Raw genomic sequence first — 12847 nt, forward strand, 5'->3', positions numbered from 1 at the left:
TGTAGTCACTTCTAAATTGTCAGGGCATTTAATTGGGTTTTATAAAAGAAATAAAATTATGCTTCAGTGCTTTTCAAGAGATCTGTACTTTTCAAACAACATTTTGTTCTAATTTTATAAAGTAATTAAAATTAAAGAGACCACAAAGTTAAAAGTATCTACAATATTCTATTTGAAAAATCTGTGAAGAAATACAAAAATGAATACAGAAACGTTTCAAACTAATATCATACTGAAAAGGTAATATCAGATTCCCTTTTAGAATTCCTATATTTTTAATTAGCATTAGTGGTTTTAAATGTTTACAAACTGATTTATCTAGAAAACACCATAGAAAAGAAACCTAAAGGGTTGCATCAATAGATACTGCTGCTGTGCTTTATTTCAGCTCAGAAAGAACCACCTCGCAGATTTGTATCCATGTCCATTAAGCTGTCGGCGTCTCTCGTCAGACTGCTAACAAAGGTCCAATTACTGAAAATTGTCATCTAAGTTTTTGTGACCTGGACAGTTACACACCAGGAAATTAATGCGATTAACTGTGTAACAGCCACCATAGAGTTATGAATTTCAGCCACAAATGACAGATTCTAATCTCAGTGGTGCAGAGCTCTATATCACTGAATGTATCATTATGCAGGAACAAAATTTTTAAGATACATGCCAATTCGCACCACACATCTGGCACTACATCTTTGCTTTATGACAGGAGTATTTTAAGTGATAGCAGAACTATGACCTTCATTTCACAAGTCCATTAAAAACATTGCAGTGATCTACATTAGGCTTCCTCCTGAGCCCAAGGAAATAAAAAATCCCCACTTGATTTAAAATAGTTTGTAATTCCACATCAAAGACACAGCTAAGGCCAACAAAAAATGTCAGCAGCAAAGGAAAATTTTCTTACTGTTTACTCCTGGTATCGACATTATCAAGCTGCTCCCTCTAACCATGACACTTATTTGATATTTCTGGCAACACCGTATAGTTAAAACCTTGCAGAGTGCTTCAAAAATTTACCCCTACATTTCCTTAAAATGCCTTCAGTCAGTGACGTACATCACACCAAGTGAGCTACCATGGTCTACCATCACAATTTAAGCAGGTACTGGGGCTTGAACATAAGCTGCTCCATCATAGCATGTAGTCACTGTTTCTTTCTCCTTCACAGCATGACTGAGACTCAAGAATACATTGCTTTAACTGCAAGCTATACAGCAATTCCAGAAAACTCTCACTTGCTGGTAAGCATAATTACAATTTACTGAAAGTTAAAAAGCATGTAGAATTAACAAGGACATTCTTAATTGTGAATATCTCAGCTGAAAACCGTCTAATATCTCATGCACTTCACAAGTCTGTGATACATCACGAACTCTTGCACTGGGCAAGTCATGCAGATCCTATATACTGTGCTCAATTCACCATTAGAAGCAACAAAGCAATCCAACTGCTCTGCACGACTTGAAAATACAATAAGTGCATGAATTAGAGAGATACAGAAATTAAGTTGTTGCTATAAATCAGTTAGTTCTGAAATTTAATAATCAATTTCTAGCACCTGATGTAAAACTATGATCTGTCAGCAGCCTCCCAAGCTGGCTGTGTGCAGCAGTAGATATTTCCAAGGGAATTAATTACTGATGATTTGTAAAGGTAAGAATAATATTTTTCAACAAATGTAGCCTGTGCACTAGGAGGTTAAACAAACACCACCAAAATGTCAACGGAGTTCTTGGCTTTGGTGTTCTCCCATTTCAAATGTAATGAAATAGTTAACCAGAAATTATGCAAAGGGAATACTTTCAAATCTTCCCATGAAGCAGAATGTCACACCATCTGGGGCACTTCTCAAGTGATTTGAAAAGTTCACACTGTTTGGAATTACACAGAAATTCAACAGAAAAGGCCTCACCATATCCCCAAAGTCCCATAAGCAACTGTAGACCTATGTCACGGCCAGTAAAAAAGGCAGAGCTGTGACTTCTCTTCCACAAAGAAGCAAAGTCACAGCCCACCGAATTTTCCATCCCATAACTCTGAACACCCATGTTGCCTTCTCTGAAAGTTAGAAAATGGCACTTCCTTCTGCGAGGGAATGCCTGAATTCACAAAGGAAATAACCGACACGCAGGCTAGGCTTTCGGCTCTCCAGAAAAAGGGCGAGTTAAACAATCATCTCCAGAAATGCCTCTCTGTTTTCCAAGCAGCACTGATGGGAAACTGATCAAGAAGAAAATCAGCTTAGAGTCAGACAGCAGCAGCAAATCTCAGAATCAGGTATAACCTAAACCCGGCGCAAAAATATTTACTTGTTTGATGAACAAAAAAAGCACTGCTGAACTCAATGAATTCTGGAAACAAATGTTTAATATCTAACTTCCCTTTTTTCTAAAAATACTGACTGAAAACTCAGCAAAAATACCCTCTATTGTCAGCTGTCAGCATTGTGGATCCCTGTCAGATAGGCTTCATTTTAAGGCAAGCCGCTAACACAGGATTTAGAGCCCTGATGGATGACCTCCCGCTAGAAGCAAAGAAAATTCTCTGAAATTCATCCTGCTGGATGACCTCCTGCTAGAAGCAAAGAAAATTCTCTGAAATTCATCCTGCTGGATTTCTTTGCAGGATTTGACACTGTTGATCAGCAAAAATACTTCTGCTCCACTTCCAAGAGATTAATGGGAGTGGACTGAAACTGTTATGCTTCTTCCTTTGTATCAAATACATGGGAATTATTATGAGCAGATGCCCCTATGTCTTCATAATGTATCATCTGCATACAACTGTACAGGTCAACCATCTCTCAATCATTATTCATCACCTCTATAAAATCTTCAGATCTCAACAGAATTGAAACTAAACAGAAAACATCCATTAGTCCTTCTTTTCCCTTTATTAGCTTTTCTTATACATACAGGGAGAAAAAATCCAACTAAAAAAAACCCACACCATCTTACACCTCCAGAAATTAATAAGTTATATTCCTGTGAAGAAAAAATCTGTCATTTTAACTCTAGGGGGACAAAAGAGTTTGAGAGGCCTACTTGTCCTCTGAATCAGGTACAGAAGCAATTTCAACTATTGTGAAAATTTTAAAGTTAAACTTCTGAAGAGTAATTCAGATTCAATAGTAAATAAAGAAATATTTAAACATTTAACATTTTTAAACATTTAACATTAACACTTTAAACATCTGTAATGTTGACCTGAAACTGACCTTCGTAAAACCTGCAAAACCTCAAAGCACCTTCCCTCAAAAATAATCCAAGCTGGGATTTCTCCTTGAACCCTTGTATGAGTTTCACAAAGACTACACACAAAATCAGAAAAGCAGGGCTAAGGTCCTAGCCCTAAATTTCCTCTGACTGACACCACACACTATACTCAGGGTGCTGATATTAACAACAGCTGTCAGCGCTGCTCTTCCCTCACCTCAAAGCCTCCTCAGGACCACATTTCGAACCAAAATCCACCCAAGAAACCACATTTTCCTTTGTTGAAGTGTTGCATCTTTGCTAGTTCTGTATCCCTGGGGACTCAAAATGCCTTTATACATCTGGATTTTTAAAGTCCTGCAGCCAGGCTGGGGTAGAAGAGGGATAGGACAGGGCTCTGCAACTTAATTTCTATATCCATTCAACCTTGCAGCATTTCCATTCTCCATCTTCTTCCTTTTCTCATGCCCTGGCACAATAAGAGAAGCACTTTGTTCATTCCTTGCCATGCCTTGCAAAGATATATCTGTTTTGTTTTGTTTTAAATCTCCCCCACACTTACAAGATAGCAGCAATGAAAATATCCAGAATCTGGTAATTTTCATTCAGCAGCTCACCTAAGGACATTCGCTACCTCAAAGTGGACACATACATCTTTTCCAAAATCCCAACGGCAAATCATTATTTACACGTATGCACAAGCAGTTACAAACAAACATAAGCCAGCTGTAAAGTAACATCCATTTTTGCAATAACCCTGGAATGATTACTTGTTTCTGCACGTACTTCTAAATCTACAGATTTCATTTGTACACAGTGAGTACTTGTTAGAAAAGAGAAAGCTACAACTCACAAGGAAGGTCAATTACTACTTTTATTACACATTCATGATATTTCCCATTGAAAACAGCTAACTCCTTGGAAAATGTTTTCAGGACCACGGCTGATCATTCAAACAATAAAACACTTCATGCATTTTGAACATTTCACTTGCCAATGACAACTCCATCCTCTGTTTTGCCTAGAGATATATAGAGCTGTAATAGAGTTCAGAAACCCCCGAGCAGCTGCGTGCTGCCATTCAGACCTCAAAGATTCCATGTTGTGATAAAAACTAATGTACTTTGACATCCTCTGGGATTTTTGGTGCCTTGGGAACAGCTAATGAAGAAATACAAGCTCTTCAGACTATAACAGAAATTTTTGGATTCTAAGCTTAAGACACACAAGGTACATGTGTGGCCTGTCTAATGTCGACAGTAAGGCTTCCATACCCAAGTGCCAGAAGACTCTGCCTTCATGTGTTTTAATTATCTCCCACAGAAAGCCTTTAACTAAATAGACTAAATACATTTTAATGTATACATAATTAAACAGCTACTCTTGCCTTATATTTCAGAATTTTTAGAAGACAACATCAATTAAACACACAGATCTTCTTAAAACCCATTAAGCTATAATGCTGCAACATTCTTGTTTTATTTGCAACAGAATATATTTTAATCAGGCATATTAAGTCATACATATTTTACTTCCTTAGATACTCAAAACAGCCTTCACAGCTGGCGCATCTTGTGGAAATTTTTTAGGAGGACAGGGCCCCAAGACTTTTATGAGCCATCTTACTCTCAGCTTAGATTTCGGCATAGACACATGGCTCAAAATGGGAACCAGAACAACCAGTGTACTGAGCAGAAAGCCACTCGAAGGTTATCAAGGTTTCTTCATTAGGTTACAGTGAAATGAGTGGAAAGTGTCCAAAGACAAGTGGCAAGTTCACAAATCTGCGACACCACAGCTGTAGTCATAAAACTATGTAACAAACACCTAACAAAACCTTTCTCTAAGTAACATGTAAAATCACTTCATATCTTTTCAGATGCAATGACATGTAGTTATGGTGAATTGTCAATCCTATCTTTCTTTTAACATGGACTTTTACTTTAAAAAAAAAACAGAAATGTTCTGAGGCAGGAGATATTTCCATGATACAGCAGATGAAATGAAAGGTGATCTGGTGAAAACATCACGATCTCTGCCTCCAGTGAAAGGGAGGAGGGATTATGCTTGAGGGATTTTTAATTTAAAAAATATTAGAAATAGTTTTTGGATCCACATGACTTGACACATGCTACCACAATGAGGTATATTGTGTATGAGAGCTTAAAATACGAAGAAAGAAGAAAAAGAAAAAAAAGAAAGAAAAAATATTTATGCAGAAAGTCAATCCTTAGGCTTTAATAAAGCACAGTACCACCACAAAGAGGAAAAAAAAGTTTCACCCTAACATTATTATGTATGTTTCAGATGCAGTCAGCCTTTGATCTTATTTAAATTTAAGATACGTGCTGTCTGCAACAGTAACTTCTGAACTATGCATGTTTCAATACTTAATTCAATGCGGATATTTTTTGATATCTCAAAATGTACAATGTTGTCCAGAAGTCTGTGCCTCAGCGGCATTGTCAGAATGCCAACTGTATTCTAAATTGAGAAGACAAATATCATAGCTCATCTGTTACTAGTTTTAATTCACAAAAAGTATTTCTGTAAATGTCAAAGAGTTAACAGATTGGTACAGCGTTAGAATATGTGTTCAAATTTTGAAAGACAATATGCAGTGGCAACAATCATCTCTGACAGAGACATATCTACTACAGAACTATTAAGCACACTGGCATAATGGCATCACTAGTAAATCATTTAAATCATATTCATTTTTTCTGGATCTTTTAAGGTATTTATACAACAACTTGCTAAACAGATCTCATTTTTACCTGTTTATTTATATGTATGAATAGAATTTATCAGGCAATGTCTGAGATTTAATTGTGGTTAAATTGGAATTAAAAAACAACTTAACACACATGCAATATGTCAGTTATAATACAGGAAAAGGCAGAAAAACAGTATTCTGGAGTGAATTTTCAGCAGGCTCTGAAATCTTAATTGCACCCACAAGATTTCAGAGTGCTTCTGCTTGCAGCATGAAAAATGAATGTATTCATAGAGTTTGAGGCCTCGGTTAAGGAAGCCAGCTGAAAATCTGGCCCTCTCCATTTTGAGTCTGGTTAGGGAAATGAGACTAAATTTCCAAATGGAGAATCATAATTCATAACTGCTGTTTTTTCCATATTTCTACACACAGCATAAGCGAATAAACTGTTAGCATATGCCAATTCTTACCACAAAAAAAGTCCTATTTTCCATATAGGAAAAAAAAATGCAGTAAAAATCTACATACGGAAGTCCTGCATAATTGTGAATTGCTGCTACCAATTCAGAAAATTCTAAGTAGTACCTGTTGGCAAACACTATTTTATATCTTTGAAGTAATTCAAGATTTTTCAGGATACTTTCATTTTTTTCCCTCAAACACTGAGAACATTAAATTGATGTCTTACTGTTTGGCTGAAGAGAACTCTAATTCAAAACAAGTGGCACAATGCACCACTCAAAACTAAAGATGCATGTAAAATTTCATCTGTAACTTTACTACTTAGTTCTGCCTGCTAATGTTTTGATCATGGAAGTGTTCTTATGTTGAGAATCAGGCAAATGCCATGATGTTACGACTGTAAATATTGACACGAGGTAGCTAACCTGGAAATTTTAGAACTGAAACATTAATGCTGTTCCCCAACTAAAATATGCAGGTTTTAGTCAAATATATGATGATTAAACTGGGAAATAGATACCAAGGCATCACATCTACAAATCCACACTCCTACACAAGTACCAAATCCTACAGAGCCTGAACTATCAAATACTGACTAAATTTAAATGCTACGTTGCATACAATCACAGGAGGGCAGTCATTTTGCCTATAAAGTGGATTAATACCAACCATAATTCCTCACATTGTGCCCACTCAATGAAGAGGAGATTCAATTCAGTGTTTTTCAGTTCCAAAAGCCTAAAAGGAAAGATTGGTTGGTCTGCCTCTTCCAATTGCACGGAAATCAGCTAATGCCAAATCCACCTTAGCCCAGAACATTATTATAAACAGATCATTTATTTGATTTGCTATAACAGAGGCATTCCATCAATTGCCTGAGCTGGAAACTAGCAGAGAGGAAAGGCTAGATACAGATAAAAGAAGCAACTTGAGCAAATCTAGCCATTTAGGTGCACCGACACCTCTTCTCCTACTCTCATCCTAATAGACCGTAAATGATCTGGTAGATCAGACATTCAACAGCAATATTGTTTTATTCTGTCTTTGGGAAAAGCTGTCTTTGGGAGATCCAAGTAAGTTATCACGTTTAGCTTATTCTGCCCAGAGAATCTTTGTGAGAGCAAGAAAGACTGGAGGGCACTGTCCTGCTCGTAAGGGAAGTTTATATTCAGCTGAGATCACAGAACCGCAGGATGTAAAATAACTTGCAAAACCCCTCTTCCCCCAAAGCTTTATTTGAAATTGCATGGATTAAAAAAAAGTCTCAGAAGCAGCTGTATCAAGTCAAGAGTAGAGGTACTGCAAACAATTAAAAAAAATATTTTTTTCTGTGAGGATGAAGGATCTTCTAGAATATACTTGTAGGAATACAGGATAATTTACTAGTGTTGATATACTCTGAGCCCAAATTTTATCTGTGGACAAGGCTGCAATACTGCACAAATCCAAACAGGAATAAAAGATCCCTATCAAATCTCTTAGAAGCATGATAACTTGAAGATGAATCATCTGATTTTTACTTTCAAACAAGGAAGCCTTCATGGCTCTTAAGTACTACTCCAATTTATCTTAAATGTTTCTTTCTAAAGTAACTCTTTCCTCCCATTTATTATTTATGTTTTTCTCAATGCTCCCTCTGTTGCATCATTTGTTTTCTGTACATAACCAGCTCCTGTTCAATTCCTGCTGAGCAGAGGATGACATTTCTTCATTCTTCATGTAGTTTCCAGAATCTCTCAGATTCTCAAGCACATACAAGAAGGCTTTTTTTTTTTTACTCTGCAAGTTATTTGATTAAGGCAGGAGATTCACAATCTCAGCAATTTTCCCTCTGTTCCCTACAACCTCACCAGCGTCACCTTTCCCAGCCACAATCGGTTTTGATGTTTTCACTCAATGAAATTTCAGGATCCCTTATCTGGCGTAGTTCCATTTTAGCTTTTTCATCCAGAAAAAGACCTGTGAAACAGTCCTTGAAGACTCATTGCCAACTGCTATCAACCAGGAAAGAACAGGCTCCCAGGCTGTGACGTGACTATGAGTACACCCTTAGATCTGTCGACAAAAAATAGTACCTAAAGCCATGAAGTGTCACAGAAAAGCAGAATTTCAAAAGACAAGTAAACTTATTCTCCATTTCATAGATTTTCAGTTATTAGTTCAGGTGTCACCAAGACCAACAGATTCTGTAGAATATCGAAGTGTCCCAGAAAGCAATAGTAGACTGGAGAAATTAAACAGACAATCAGACTATCTGCACCCAGAAGTTTAAGATGTTCACCACTGAATACTAAAAGCCTCTTCACATAAAAAGTTGTGAGAAATAAAAAGAGATCTTTATTAAAATGTGTGCATTCATAAAATTTCTTTCACACTTTAAAATTATTGCAGTTTCTTCCTCAGAAACTAAGATCTATACAACTCAGAACTCAAAGGATAGTTTTGTTTAGAAAAAGAACCAAACACTTCGTTTGATTTTCCTAATACTTTATTGTTAAGCAATTCCTAAGAAAGAAAGTTCAATACTCATAATGTATTTCCTATGCTCATTAATAGGACTTAACAGCTACCTCATAAGAACCGGGGAGAGTGCATCACAGCATGCCTTCTCCTACAGGCGCATGAAATCAGAGACACCAAAGCCTTTTAAGAAAGTTAGACTACCAGCTAACAGACTTGCCAAAGCATAAAGAACAAGACTCAGTCTGTCACTGAAGCCTGTAAGATTTCTTTCAACTGCTCATAAAGCTATTAATGCAAAGAAATCACTGATCTGACAAAAGCCTCTGGACACTACAACAAAACAAATAACGAGACAAAAGTAGTTAGTGTACATTAGGGCTGGAAAACACGTCGGGCTAGCATTGTAGTAATAAGATGCTACTGCCAAATAATTGCTTTTTTGACCACATCCAGACATAGTTAAATGACAAAAAATCAGAGCCAGAAAGACCTACTAGGTCTTCCAGTCCATTCTCCTGCCAGTGCAGATGACTGTAAGGTAACTCTTCTGTATCTGTATTAGATAAAAGATCTATGGCTACAGGCAGTGTGTGGGGTCTGGTTTCCATCCAGCCTCAGACTTTAAACAAAATATAACTGGAAATTCATTTCATTCTCACAACAGCTACAGACCTTAGACTTTCCTGCAATGCTTGGCATAGTCTTGCCAGACACACACACGTCTGAGCACAGATTAGAGACAGAAATATCTGAAGGCAAGACAGAGGCTATAAATGCTGTCTGTTACTAAAATTTTTTCAAAGAAAATGAAAGATTAGTAAAACCTGTCCATCACTGGCAGTGTAGCTTAACAGACCTATACTGGTAAAACAATGTATGCCAACAAATGTGAAACAGGTTTTACTGATTCTATATCTTTGCTGATCCTATATCTTCTCATTTTCTAAGTTCTCTGGCAAAAATTCATCTAAGCACGTTCACTTATAAAGGATTTACAAACATGCATACCAAATGGTCTAGCTGGGATGACCATGATATGATCTGCAATACACAAATCAAGTTAAGCTCTGCATTTGGAAGAAGGGTGGTTTTAACTTTTCACTGTACCATACAGTTTTTAAAGAACTATAGCATAGTAAAAGTATGAAGAAGCTAAACTAAAACACTGACTGTTCTTATATTATGAAACGGAGTTCATACTAAAGCAGCAATACTGCAAGGATTTGTCTTTCTATTTCAAGAAAGTTTTAATATATGAAGATGATATAAGATAAGAAAATATTGTTACCAAGGATTTGGCAGTAAAGGAACTTGTATTAGAAGTCAGTTTTGACAATTCTTTGAATCTAAAAGACCTATAAGTACTAAAATGTCATCTGTCCATCGACGTGAGATTTAGCTTTGGCAGTATTTCAAAAGTGAAAAAACATTCTTTTTTATATATTTTCCCTACGACGACATATTTTCAAAGCTGTCTAAGAGGCCATATTCTCTTGAGAAGTACAGTAAGATGTATATGTGTTACAGAAATATTTGAAGAAAAAAGCTAAGTTTGAATAGTCACAACAATCGATGGGTCAAACTCTGGATAAAAGCACAAAGTGTGGAATTTATTGTCAAGAGCTGGCACTTCAAGATTTCAAATCATTTCTTTAATTTAATGTTCAAGCCAAATTAAACAAACCATTTGGAAGCTAACCTGATTATCTCCATATAAATTTGTCTATTGTTAAGTGATGTCATTACCACCCCCTCTTCCCCTTTTTCTTTTCTTTTTTTTTTTTTTTTTAACTATGGACTATTCTAGATACAGGTCTGGAAAATGGAGCTGTCTGGCTCATAGGGCTATTTTTTTTAAATGCTATAAAAATAAAAAGAGAAAGAGAGAGAAAGAAAAGAAAGCAAGAGAAGGAGTGCACTAATTGCTCATCCCTGACCTCTTCCAAACCCTGGTAAAACTGATAAAAGTTGCCTGATCTGTGTTTTATGCAGTTCAGCTTTGGCCTTTTCAACAGCCACAGCGGTATCAACACCCCCTTTAAAGCTGGGGCTACGCATGGAATAATAAGAGATCTGTAATTATTTTTTTAAGATGAAAACAAATGATCTTTAATTTACATTAAAAAAAAAAATCCTTTGAAAAGATTATTCACTAACTGTAGTTACTGATCAGTCTAGCTATGGTGAATTCTGCCAACTGTGCTCAGCTGATAAAGACATTAAAATAACAAGAAATTATTACATGTAATTTTCTGAGTACTTACACGTTCTTGGATTTGAATGCTTCAGCAAAGTGCTGCACACTCTGAAGAGAAGCAAGGTCTAAGGTCATTGATTCTACCTTGGCTTTATGCTGGAACATGAGAAAATATAAGAAAAGATAAGTAACAGCAAGTTTAGTTCACAGTGTCATGTAACAGTAAGTGTGTTATGAAACTTGTTCGATTCCCTTGTTTAACATTATAACCCCAAAGTGAACACAAATCATCAAAAAGAATGGACAAGCACAACATTTAGTGCCAGAAGTAGCATTGTAATTTTGTGGTTCTGCTAAAAACGTACACTATGTAACATACAGCTTTATAGAATACAATGAATTGACACAACGTAGTGCTAAGGTTAATACGGTATCTTTTTTCTTCCATTTAGCTAGTGAAATTTCTGTAACTCATGGAATAAAAAGTAGAGTAAGCATTAGTCTTAACGCATGGTATTTTTTACATAGCATACCAACAGAAAAATAATCAGCCAATACCCTGTAAAAACCAGATAAATTCGAATTTGCACATATTAATCCAAATCAATCTATTGTTCACAGAAGGTGATGTAAAAAACAGTATAAAATTAGTATAGAAAATAACTGATCAGCCTACAATTTTTCATACAATAAGAGTTTACCAGTGCATAATATCTTCTAAAGAAATTGTGTGAGTACTTAAAAACAACTTTTCACCTAGGAGAGGACATGCAATCCCACAGAACAACAGCTTAACCTGAAGGTGCTAACCTTCAGCACCACCAAAACAACTCTTCTCAGTATTTTCAGCTTTAAGATCCCTGTTCTCAGATCTTTTGAAACACGTAACTCCAAATCTCAGAACAAAATGAACCAAAAGTCTATTTTCATTGCAACCACTAAAGTGCAAGTCATCCCAGAATCCAGGGGATGGTGGCTCTTCCAAGCCACACTTGCGAACTGGCTTTCACTGGACTGCAGCTGTGTGCCTGCACTGCAACATCAAATGGCTATCTTTAGTTCTTCCACAAACGCTATACTTTAGGACACCTATGATCCTCTACAAAATACCAGCCGTCATGACATACAAGTCACATAGATATCCAAAGGAATTATGAACATGTCTATGTGTGCTCACCCTCACTTTTATACTCATTGCTGCCCAACACCATGTAAACGCTCTCATACATAAAAGAAAGCTGGCAAAAGCCCTACACTCTCCCCAAACCTAAACACGCCAACTTTCAGTCTACTCTGCTTAGCTTACACAGGAAAAAAGAAATTAGAGCGACACTTCACGTAATTCCAACACGTTACCTACACCTATGAATAATGGCTATGGTTCATACTGGACATTAGCCCTGCTAAAAGAAGGAGTAAAAAAAAAATGGAGCAGATACAGTGGTACTCTGCAATACAAGGCAGCATTTGAGTAGCAAGGCAACAAGAGCTTTTTTAGCACCACGGTGCAATGGGGGATCTGCTGTGATTACAAAGTTTTACAACGAGCATTTCTGGAAGAACAAAATGGAAGCAGCATGGGGGTTAGCACAGAAGGAAACCAAGAAGAGTGCTCCTCTTGTCTCCCAAGTTCAAGCAATTCATCCGACCTCCATGTTTCATTACATCTGATACTCTTCTCCCTACATCCATTTTCTACTTTGCTAGTACCCATTCTGCCCGCTAACATCACCTTATAGGTTGGGTTTAAACAGAACGTCACTCAAATCCCTTTGTCCCACTCTAGCCAGA

General features: G+C 36.6%; 1 protein-coding gene across 6 annotated transcripts in view; it reads right to left on the minus strand.

Moving 5' to 3' along the window:
* WWOX (WW domain containing oxidoreductase) overlaps window positions 1-12847 on the minus strand; it is a 529815-nt gene that overhangs the window by 401570 nt on the left and 115398 nt on the right. For all 6 annotated transcript variants that reach the window (XM_075433872.1, XM_075433873.1, XM_075433878.1 and 3 more), the window contains exon 6: window positions 11124-11212. In XM_075433872.1, the coding sequence (XP_075289987.1) occupies window positions 11124-11212 (89 nt within the window). The remainder of the gene's footprint in view (window positions 1-11123; window positions 11213-12847) is intronic.

The sequence above is a fragment of the Opisthocomus hoazin genome, chromosome 12, assembly GCF_030867145.1.
Source record: "Opisthocomus hoazin isolate bOpiHoa1 chromosome 12, bOpiHoa1.hap1, whole genome shotgun sequence".
In the NCBI taxonomy this organism is placed as follows: Eukaryota; Metazoa; Chordata; class Aves; order Opisthocomiformes; family Opisthocomidae; genus Opisthocomus; species Opisthocomus hoazin.